Raw genomic sequence first — 12,161 nt, 5'->3', positions numbered from 1 at the left:
CCATCTTTTGTTATTAATTCAAACACTTACCGTGTCCTTATCTTGGCCTGTCTCGATGACCATGCAGTACAATACCACTTATAGCATTTAACTGCAAATACAAACACTGCATTCATGAACTGCAACCGTAGCGCAGCTAACATTTATATATACATGATATATTATATTTACGACGTCACTGGGATTATGTTCTTACACTTGGTACCGTACCTTGTGTAAATAACATCACAATTGGTTGACGAAATTCTCAAAATGTTATTATTGGAAGTCTATTGATATTTCTTTGTTTATCCATTAATGAACAATCCTACTTAATAATACACTAGTATTCTTCGGGTATTCCTCTTTCATTCGTTCAAAAAACCACATACAACCTTTTTTTTAGATTTCACAACATTTTGCTTCAAAATCGGATGTTCTTGTGTAAATAAACAATCCTTCAAACTTTTAAGGACAGTTTGTTTGGTTCATTGTGCTACGAAAGTCGGAAATTAATGGACGCCTTTTACCATACTGATCGAAAATAAATATACTTGGATAGTATTTGTGTTTATTTAATACCGTTTGATCTTACCTTGAATATATGGCCTTTTTATCAAGATGTAAATCAAATTGCCTATTTGAAATCTAAATGAAATAGTTTGCATTTATTTAAAGAAGTGAATTATTGTTTCCATTTTTTCCCACGAGAGTTATTGACACTGTATACAAAACGCTAATGTGTGTTTGCGACTTATTATTGAACCTCGCTCTAGCTGGGCTATTGAATGTGCGTTTAGTTTCGTTCTAGATAAGCCTGTTAAGGCTAATCAGGGACGATACTTTCCGCTCTCGTCGAATGTTTCGTTTGAAGGATGTGTCTTGTACAAGAAACAACAGTTAGGGCGAAGCTCATCGTCCCAGATTAGCCTGTGCGGACTGCACGCGCTAATCAGGGACGAAACTTTACGCAATTTGCATTCAGTCCGCTTTTCACATAACGTGACTTGAAAAAAAAAGAAATTAAACAAGATGCATCATACAATGTATGGTAGATCGTAATGTTTATAAGCCAAGCTTTCTTTTGATTTTCTTTTAATACGATAACAAAACGTTTACTTCGTCAGTCATTGTGTAACGCATTCAAACAAAAACATCGTTTTCAAAATGCATTCTTTGTAGTTTTGCCGTTTTATTATTTTACGATATATATAAATAAAAGAAAGAAAATCTTGCTGCAATATATGCACTGAACAAAGATACCTCATCGAAACTCTTGCTTGAACAACGCCTGAAATGTATGCAGTCATGTAGTTTCTAAGGTTACACATTTGGAATATGAACCGCGGCATGCGAAAATGGATCTTATGCCTAGTGCAACCAGCATAGCTCCAAACCAGCTTACGCATCCGCGCAGTCTGGTCAGGAGGTACCCTGTCCGCAAATAAGACCACGAAACCTTCTGTGATTGTATAGTGGACAACCTTACTCCATCATGATTTACGCATGGGATTCATGTGATTTATACAGAAATTAGAATACTAAATATTCCGGTAAGACATTCATGTGTTTTATACAAAAATAAGAACACTCAATATTCCGGTAAGACATTCATGTGTTTTATACAAAAATAAGAACACTACATATTCCGGTAAGACATTCATGTGTTTTCATACAAAAATGAAAACAATATGGAACGCAGCTTTTTAACGTTGAACTATTTTAAAATATTGTGTCTTACTCGCGTTCTAAAAACCACTTGCGTATTGCATAAATATGAAATATCAAATTATATTAAAATCAATCAAAATATATCAAAATATATAAAAAAAATATAACATACCACGTCTTAAGAAATCAAGATAATTGAAACAACGATTTCACTTGTTAGCTTAAGCAATAATTCATCTTTAAAGTACTTACGAAGCGCAAAAATATTGACAATAAATACTTGAATAAGACGGTTTACGTAATGCAAACTGTATATTAGTCCAATCCACTGTCACACTGACACAATGTTATAGCATACCAGTTCCTTTTGTTCATTACCTAATTATAAGTTGCTGCTGTTTAATTAAGCATAAACTTTTACCCCTTGGCATGCATTTCAAGCTTATGCAATATAATAGAGATAAGTTACTTGTACAGACTCAATACACGCCATGCTTAGTTGTTATGTTTGACCGATTTTTGCGTAAGTATAATACCGATAATGTAATGTCTTTGTTGGCTGTTTTCAATTAACGATTTAAATGGAAGATACATTATACTATTGTTATTGTTTTGTCGATTGAATAGAAACATAAAACCGATCTGTTCATGAATAATAATGTTACATTCAGCGTATAAAACACTGAAAGCTCTAAGGTGAAAAAATAACTTGAAAAAGAAACCTGTAAAGTCCGGGTTCCGAAGAAGATACAACTATTTATGCACGTAATTCGAAGGCTATTTCGGTGTTGAGGCGGCATAATGTGCATCACGTGAAGAGTCTTGGGCCCAGTTGCTCAACGCACCGTGACGATAAAATTGTAATTAAGCCTTACGTACGTTAAGTATCCAAACGCAGCGTTATATAATTAGATGTTAACTTCATGTTGCTCAAACAGTTTTAACTCTTGCGTTATTTAACGCAGCGTTAAGACTTTCACGTCTGTGTTAAATCCCACAATGCATTCCAAATATCCACTTCCTTGTCATGTTATTTAAAATGGCCTACCATTGCTATGCAATTATTGCATTTACAGATAAATTAAGCAACACATTTTTTTTGTTATATAAAAATTAGGGATGTCACCGAATATCCGAATATTCGGTCCCGGACCGAATATTCGGATAAAGTTTTCCGAATCGAATATTCGGAAGAAAAAATAAAAAAATCGAGTAATTTCAAAGACTTTGTATTCGTGAAATTTGCTTCAAACATTTAAAAAAAATGTTCCTCGTGTCATAATGTTTATTCCTGCTACGCGCGATAATGCGTCGCTATGGTGATGACATTATACCGGTCATAAATCCCGCTAATTGCCTAACAAAGACAGACACTTTGTGTCAAAATTATGATAGGTGCAAATCGCGTCGGCAATCAAAACACCGACCCGTCTTGATATAATAACTCGAATTACATTTAAAATGATCAAAGATTAAATGAGTAAAGGAAGTGCCGACTCGGTGTGAAAAACAAAAATGATCGTATGGTTATAATCACGTTGTCCAATCAAAACAGCTTTAAGAAAATAATTTACTCAACCTCTAATGAGTATATGCGTATCGTATGGTCCACACTTTAATTAATTACTCAATATTCAATCAGGTATTATACTTAAAGAAATGTTTTTGGTAGTTCGCCCTCATTTAATCAAAAATATTATAATTGCTACACGCATAAAGTAAATCTCTGTCCAAGCAAAATGCCACCTACGCCATCCGCTGCTTGGAAGTATTTCACGACATCATCCGATAAGAAGTCGCCGATCCAAGTGACTTTTAAACGTGGCAACTTTAAAAGACTGACTGTTTAGTCTGTTAAACAGGTTCAAAGCGTGTTGTGGCTATGTACATAATTCGTTTAAGTTCTGTTTTGTCATGTAATTATTTTGTTGTCATGTAATATAATGTTTCTCGTTCTATTGTTGATGTACAATATTAATAGTTTAAAAACAGTTTTTGTCATTCAATTTTATCACTAAAAAGTAATCAACAAAATCAGCTTCGAATTAGCGACGGCAACGCTGTGTCAATATTTAGTCACTTCCGGTGCACTTCCGGTAAAAACAAAAGTAGAATTCATGCAGTAATGGTACGGTAAACAAAGTTGACTTTTTCCAACAGATGTTGACCGAATATCCGAATATTCGTTCGGAAGGATTACCGAATATTCGAATACCAAAATCGGTATTCGTTGCCATCCCTAATAAAAATGCATTTATTCATGGCAATGTTTAATTAATAAGAAAACTAATGGCACACGTATCAAAATAAATTGAAACTGATATGTAATCAATTAAAAGCGTACGATGAAACTCATAGATTAAAACATTCATACATTTTATTTATCCATAAACATGCGGAAACATTTGTTTATCGATGCATTCATAACAAAATTATACGTATTTTTCCACTCGTCGGGCTGGCGCCCGGCCGATGATCGCACGGACACCGGGTCATTTTGTAGCATCGGGCGGCGTCCGGATTAATTTTAAGTCGCACTTAAAATTTTACCCGACGTCGATCCCGGTAAGGAATCGAGTGGAGATCGAAAAAAGATCGGACGATCAACGCAAGGTTTTCATCAGGATTTCCTTCCCGGGCGCGACGTCGGGGTATTTTTAGTGAAAAAACGGTGTCGCTCATCGGACGGCTCCGACGTGTCCAGTCTTCCCGATGCCTGGAGATCAGAAACATCAGCCGACTGCATGTTTGTGCTCTTGTAATTCGAACTATCTGGTACTGTATCTTAAGGTTGTGGGAATCTCTTTGGTGGTAAAAAATGAGGTGCCTTTGTTTATAGCAATGTCGGCAAGTATCATATACAAATAAGTTGAGCCCCGCTCTGGGAAAAAGGGGTTTAATGCATGCAGTCCCCACAGGGTAATCAGGGATGATACTTAATGCATGCAGTCCCCACAGGCTAATCAGGGATGACACTTAACGCTTGAAGTCTCCACAGGCTAATCAGGGATGACACTTAACGCTTGCAGTCCCCACAGGCAAATCAGGGATGACACTAAACGCATGCAGTCCCCATAGGCTAATCAGGGATGATACTTAATGCATGCAGTCCCCACAGGCTAGTCAGGGATGACACTTAATGCATGCAGTCCTCACAGGCTAATCAGGGATGATACTTAATGCATGCAGTCCCCACAGGCTAATCAGGGATGACACTTAACGCCTGCAGTCCCCACAGGCTAATCAGGGATGACACTTAACGCTTGCAGTCCCCACAGGCAAATCAGGGATGACACTAAACGCATGCAGTCCCCACAGGCTAATCAGGGATGACACTTAATGCATGCAGTCCCCACAGGCTAATCAGGGATGACACTTTATGCATGCAGTCCCCACAGGCTAATCAGGGATGACACTAAACGCATGCAGTCCCCACAGGCTGATCAGGGATGACACTTAATGCATGCAGTCCCCACAGGCTAATCAGGGATGACACTTTATGCATGCAGTCCCCACAGGCTAATCAGGGATGACACTTAATGCATGCAGTCCCCACAGGCTAATCAGGGGTGACACTTAATGCAAGCAGTCCCCACAGGGTAATCAGGGATGACACTTAATGTACAAGTGCCTCAATCTTTTATGATTGTTTTTGCGGTATCTGTCATTGATTGAGCAATTGTTTGAGAACTGCAATCACCATAATTTCTGTCATGAAATATTTTTCCTGCTTTGTCAGATTGCACTACGAACTAACACGATTAACTTTGATGACAATCGCTTGCAGTGTATATGTATATCGTTGAAGCATGCTCCCTCGATTTGCACGATTTACCTCAATACCAATCTTGGCAAAAACATGATTTTGTAAATGTAACAACAGGGTCAATAAGTTTGGCACTCGAACTTTGAACATCCGCCATTAAGGCGATACCCTCAACCACATTGTGACGAAGGCGTTTATAATACGTCGTTGTGTGACAACTGGGGTCAATGCATGAGCGTAAAGTGAAGACCAAACTTGCTATTGATTTTTTTGCGTGTAAAAAAAGTCAGTTCAACCCAGCTTAGGCGGAAATGTCCCTCTCTGATAAGTCTGTGAGAAAACACATTAAGCCAAATTTTTCAAGTATGGGCTCAGATATGAACGTACATGTATTTACAAACAACAAGAAAATTAGCATTTCGTGGTATTAATCAACAATATTATTCAAACAAAATAATTGTATGCATGTATATGTAAACAAAATAATAACACACTTTGCAAGCGATACATTAATAAAGTTGATAAATAAAATGTCATTGCAGTCCGTTGCTTTTGCTGAAATCGCGATTGCATTATCCAGACACCAACCTCTGTCCTAACTCTATCTGACCTTGTCGGTGAAGTCAAACATGAAAAGGTAATACATTGTACTATGTTTATTTTTGATAAATGGTAGTTTGATTAGCTGTAATGTTGAAGCTCTCACCAGTCCTTTTCACATACTGAGTTGACGAATTCTAAAACATAGTTTGAAAGGTTAATCGTTTCAATTGTAAAGTAATAATAATGAAGAATACATTTGTATCAATATTCTACTGTATTAAATAATGTTAACATGACATTGAACTTACGACCTACAAACAGCTTATTATAAATCAAAATTAAATCATTAAAAATAAGACTATTGCCAAGCAATATATGTCCCCTACCGGCTCCACCGATGTCAGCTTGTTTTTATTTGTTGCCATAGCAACCAGAATTTTTGACGTAGGAACAAAATGAAATGACGTGCATAATTTCCATATTGCCATCTATCTATGTTTTAAGTTTCATGGACAAATATGTATACCTTTTAAAGTTATCGCAGGATACAGAAAAGTGTGACAGACAGGCAGGCAGACAGGCAGGCAATCAGGCAGGCAGGCAGGCAGGCAGGCAGGCAGGCAGGCAGGCAGGCAGGCAGGCAGGCAGGCAGGCAGGCAGGCAGGCAGGCAGGCAGGCAGGCAGGCAGGCAGGCAGGCAGGCAGGCAGGCAGGCAGGCAGGCAGGCAGGCAGGCAGGCAGGCAGGCAGGCAGGCAGGTAGACAGACAGACAGACAGACAGACAGACAGACAGACAGACAGACTGACAGACTGACAGACAGACAGACAGACAGACAGACAGACAGACAGACAGACAGACAGACAGACAGACAGACAGACAGACAGACAGACAGACAGACAGACAGACAGACAGACAGACAGACAGACAGACAGACAGACAGACAGACAGAGCGCAAACCATAAGTTCCCTCCGGTGAAACATTTTGGATCGCATTAAATTAACTAAAATGAAACACGTATTTTATTGCAACTAACTAGTAAATATTACACAAATCGCACAAGCGACGCACAGAACGAATCTTGATTGCCATTACAAATTTTAAATCCATTTCATCTTGTCGGTTTAAACAATTTCATCAAGTTCAGTTCCTATAAAAGACAAAACAATAAATAGAAATCTTTCCTCACCTTCGAAGCTTATTTTACCGTCCCCGTTTGTATCTCCCTCTATAATAAGTTGGGTTAACTCCTCATCTGTGATTTCGACCCCTTCACTTCTTAGAACCGTGCGTATCTCTTCTCCTAAAAGTATATTAAGTCGCTTAGTCTTGTCAACTTCTCTATGATCATTCAGTTTATAAGACGAGTTAATAATTGTAAATGAGTCGCGTTCTTGGAAAACGGAGCTTAACGCATGTGCATGAAGTATCGTCCCAGATTTGTATGTGCAGTCCGCACAATCTTATAAGGGACGACACTTACCGATGTTATGGTATTTTTCGTTTTAATGAAGTCTCTACAACACGCACCTCTTGGTAAACTGTTTATGCGGAACGCGTCGTCCCTGATTAGCCTGTGACGACTGAAAGGCTTATTTGACACGACATTTTACGCACGTGCATTTTTACCCAAATTCTTAGAGCGCGACAATCGCCTTAAGCATTACAGCTTTTCATAAAAGTGATGATATGAATATAAATATTTATATGAATCTATCTATTAAGTTTGTTAACTTAAGACGACATCAAGTTGATACTTTTTTGTTTCGTTTCATCGTGCCACATTATGTTGCAGTTGTGTTGCTGTGGTAAACATCTATGAATTCGTAACCTCATGCCGCCACAGTCGGCCGTCATATTTTCCCAATGGTGTGATGCATATCTTGTTAAAATATCAATGAACTCGGAATGCAAGTAGAGCTGCACGTTTTTAGTGCATATAAGGATGTGTTGAGGTGGCAGATGACAAATTTGCAATTGATGACAAAACGTTTGATGACTTCGGAATTCTTTCGCAATTTAATGCACTTCTGGTTGCGTTAGCAACTTTTTATTTGTTATTTTCGTTGACTATAATTTTCTTTTTTTTTATCAGATTTCATAATTAACACCTTTGAATCGGCGCATGACATTGCCGACAATCGTGTTAAAAATATTGGACGTTTTTATACAGCGTTGTTATATTGTAGGAACATCAACAATCCACATAATATATATGAATGTTTCACACAAAATGTTTTGAACTTTTCACGCATTTGCCTTTTTGGCAGATTGATCGAAATCTCCGGGCTACAGAGCGACTGCATTAATGTAAGCGGGTCCTTATTTATTTATGATATCATTTGATTTTTTTTGTAATTTTTTCATCCCGATGATGTTTTCTTAAATAAAAATATAAAGACCCTGCCATTCAAATTTGATGGTATAAACACATATACAAGTAAAAATCGACGACTAGTTTGTGCTTAGCACGAACACTTTAAATACAGACTTACATGGATTTAGAATGTCAAAGCCTCGTTAAATAAACTTTACTTTGTTCAACACTTACCCTGCATTCAATATATTTGGCATATAAATGGCATACGACTATGAAAACAGGGTAGAAAGCATGTAAAATAGCGCTGTTAAATGTACTGTGCGAAAATTAAGAGTTATTAATTATTGACTTAAATCGGCATGTCCGAACGTATTAAGTCACGAAAAATAGTTATTTTTGCTAAAAGGGGGGATTTCCGAAAATTTAAAGTGTCCAAAAGCTAAGAATATTTAAGGTAGTTGTTTTGTGTGGTCTTCATAGCCACCACCTCACCTGTAATGAAACCGTCTCCGTCTTTGTCAAATCGCCGGAACTGCAACTGTAGCTGCTTGGTTTTGAAGTTGGCAATGATCAGCCGTGGTGCCATGAGTCGCTCAAACTCGCGATACTCTATGAAACCGTTTCCTGGAAAACCAAAATCGCGGTTGATTTAAGAATTTTGTTTAATAAATAATAATAATATAAAATAAATAAAGTAAAGTAAACAGGTGACATCACTTGCGATTACATAATGCAAGTTGAATGTATCATGCATGTTATCTAGGTTCGGGAAAGGCATACATAAACAAACACAATGTTTCGTTTAATTGCTGTTTTAATATCTAACATTCTATCATCTTAAATAGCATATAATATTATTGGTTAGATAAAAACTATCAATTGAAGCAAAATAATGAAAATGGGTAAGATTTTAAAGCCGAAAATGTTATCTGAAAATTAACAAATGAACAATTAAGGTACAGTCACTTTTGCAGTAATCCAATGTTATTAATACAGCAGTAAATAAACGGTGAATTAAGCAAATAAGTAAGGGATATTCACAGCAAATTGCTTCTCCTCATTTTAGACTTCTTTGTTTCTTTTATTTTTGGCGGAGATTATGTCAGGTAAAGAATGATTAAACGAGGGCTTTAAAACGAAAAAACAATCTGCGAATGCAGATCCAGATCTGTATTTGCAATAAAGATTTCGTCGAAGAGCTGTCTATTGAGTAAGCAATACTTTATCATCACAATTAACATGGGAAATAAGATCACAGAGCTAGTATTGACTATGTAGCTTACTGTCCTTGTCGGCCTCTTTGATCATCGCCTTGAGCTCGTCACGTGACAGCAGGATTCCCAACTTCCGGCACGCCATATTGAGATCGCGTTCACCTATCCGCCCGTCCCTGTCCAGATCTATGGCTTGGAAAGTTTTTTTCAGTGCTGGTGTATTGTAAATAAAAAAAAAGCAGCTGCTGTAATCGATTATGAATACGTTAAAACTAACAGCAATGCCACACTAGAGGTATGATGGCGTTACATTCAATCAGAGTGTAGAAACATATATGCACAGCTCACTGTTTCCTATCGAATATGGTTGCACCAAGAACTTGTTGAATCACCCGATTAAGTCTCGATTAGCCACATGCCTCCATATGCTATCGAACTATTGCTAACTAACCACATCTGTGTCTGCTGCTGTCTTTTAAATATAAACAAAGCGAAACTCTGATATACATGTTTCCGATCAGTAAACATTGATCTTCATGTTTACATACAAAAGGGCACAAAAACCAATATATATGCAATACATTTTTTGATCTCATAATGTTCCTAATATTTACCATAAAATGTACTGCTTTGTTTTAATCGATGTAATATGTTATTATTAACTGCTATATTTAAGACGTGATATTTCATTATTAACTTGTATATTTAAGACTTTTAAGCTTATTTAATATCCTCATTAGAGTCATACCGATAGCTAAGTCCCTTTAGCACTGAACAGAAGAGAAGCAAATTATTAGAACTAAATTGATGTAAGAATACAATATGCATATATTAAAGCGTAAAAAAACAAACACCTATTTTTTCGTAACTGTTTTATATATTGTATGACAATACTAATTTCGATTATTTCTCTTTTCGTGTGGTAAGATTATAATTAATGAACATAGTTTCTCATGTAGCAACGCTGTATTTCACAGCTATATTGTTCTAATAATCTACTAAACGCTATCTTACTTTTGATTTGTTCTTCGGTTAAGGTTTCTCCAGTCATTTGCATTGCCTTCTCCATTGCTGAAAATTGTATTAATATGCATACAAATTTCAAATATAGATGCATCGGTGGTATAATTGTAATTACAGTTTTTTTTCAAGTAAATACTGTTTTTAAAAATAATAAGATATGTGTTTTTCAGAAACACTATGTCCCCTTCTGCGCCGCTTTGAAGCTATATATTTGACCTTTGACCTCGAAGGATAACCTTGACCTTTCACCACTCAAATTGTGCAGTTCTTTGAGATAAACATGCATGCCAAATATGAAGTTGCTATCTTCAATATTGCAAAAGTTATGGCAAAATGTTAAAGTTGGAGCAAACAAACACACAAACCAACCCACCAACAGACAGGGCAAAAACAATATGTCCCCCAACACTATAGTGGGGGACATAAAATGACCTTATAAGTACCGCGTGATAAATTTAACAAAAGTTTTAATATATAATAATTATCGTTGTAAACTGTACTTAGGAATTGAAAAATGGAGTGATGTCAGACGAATTAATTACTTTATAGTCCAGAAGTAAAACGTGTTATGGTTTAATATTTCTTACATAAAACCCTTTTTCGTATATACACGTTTGTGTATTTAAACAATTAATTACTTAAATCGACACTTAGAGCAGTCTTTCTAAAATGTTAATTATATTCATTTTTTTTCTTGGATTCCTTTTAAATGGCATGTTTAATTTAGTAAAGTAATATTAACATTTGTTTTATAACATTACGAATGTCTGATATTTAGATTTAACAATAGCAACGTACTTGTTCTTTGCAGAATTATCCAAAATATATCTTTACTCCCGAATCATTATTTAGCAAATGTACCCTTAAGTCACTGAAAAAGCCTTAACGTGTGTATCAATAAAAAAGGAGGTATTAATAATAAATTCGATTCCTTTACCTACATTGAAAGGACGTGACAGAACGATACGTAGATGGCACAATGGTATTGAATTACATTTTAATTTAAAGGTACCGTAAGACCACATGGAGTGTAATATAGTCGGGACTATTCATTTCCGTATTTAAACATCCAATGTATACAATTTGGGCTTTGACACGACTATATCGAAAGAGGCTGTACACAAAGGATTTCTGAAATGTGGTTTATTTCTGAAGTTGGACATATTAATTTCATAGTCGAAAATGAATGTTACAATAAATGACTGCATTAACGTGCAATGTTTCAGTCTATAATGTACCCCGTTTTATGTATTCACACATACAACAGTAAGAGTACAACCAGTAACAGCAAAACAAGCAACAGCAAAAACAGAAAACAACAGACTTTCAGACAGTTATTACAATTACATCTTCGGCCACTCGCGCATGTGAATCTTTAATGAATAGTCAAACAATACTGTTTAAACCATATTCAGTCTTTAAAAAAAAATCTATACCATTTTAAACTCAACTGTTGTTTTGCACGTCTACATGACTGATCACACCTTTAACAGCCACTTAAACAAATATAATTCAAGTAGTAGCCATTGTGTTTTGACTGTTCTCTTTGATATTATCTTAAGGTATTGGCCAGGTCTCATTTATGGACATGCATATGTCGATCATTGAGCATATATCTACGTCTTTAATCGTAAGTTGACTCATAAT

At 36.2% G+C, this 12,161-nt stretch overlaps 1 protein-coding gene across 1 annotated transcript; it reads right to left on the bottom strand.

Annotated features, from left to right (window-relative positions):
* Positions 1–4,328: 4,328 nt before the first annotated feature.
* LOC127848972 (calmodulin-alpha-like) lies at positions 4,329–10,560 on the bottom strand. The gene is made up of 5 exons (XM_052381700.1): positions 10,506–10,560; positions 9,561–9,704; positions 8,770–8,901; positions 7,147–7,260; positions 4,329–4,366 (listed from the first exon to the last, which is right to left on the bottom strand). Exons 1-5 carry the CDS (start codon positions 10,558–10,560, stop codon positions 4,329–4,331), a joined length of 483 nt encoding a protein of 160 aa, XP_052237660.1.
* Positions 10,561–12,161: the final 1,601 nt, after the last annotated feature.

Source organism: Dreissena polymorpha, chromosome 10 (genome assembly GCF_020536995.1).
Source record: "Dreissena polymorpha isolate Duluth1 chromosome 10, UMN_Dpol_1.0, whole genome shotgun sequence".
Taxonomy (NCBI): Eukaryota; Metazoa; Mollusca; class Bivalvia; order Myida; family Dreissenidae; genus Dreissena; species Dreissena polymorpha.
Note: the sequence above shows the minus strand (reverse complement) of the source record. Positions and strands in the feature narration are given on the sequence as shown.

Bases quoted from the DNA above. Each gene is read 5' to 3' on its own strand.
- LOC127848972 (XM_052381700.1), bottom strand. From the start codon at position 10,560: ATGGAGAAGGCAATGCAAATGACTGGAGAAACCTTAACCGAAGAACAA. The intron at 7,261-8,769 runs GTGAGGTGGTGG...ATATACTTTTAG, and splicing joins CGGAGACGGTTTCATTACAG to GAGAAGAGATACGCACGGTT. The intron at 4,367-7,146 runs GTGAGGAAAGAT...TCTGATCTCCAG, and splicing joins CGGTAAAATAAGCTTCGAAG to GCATCGGGAAGACTGGACAC.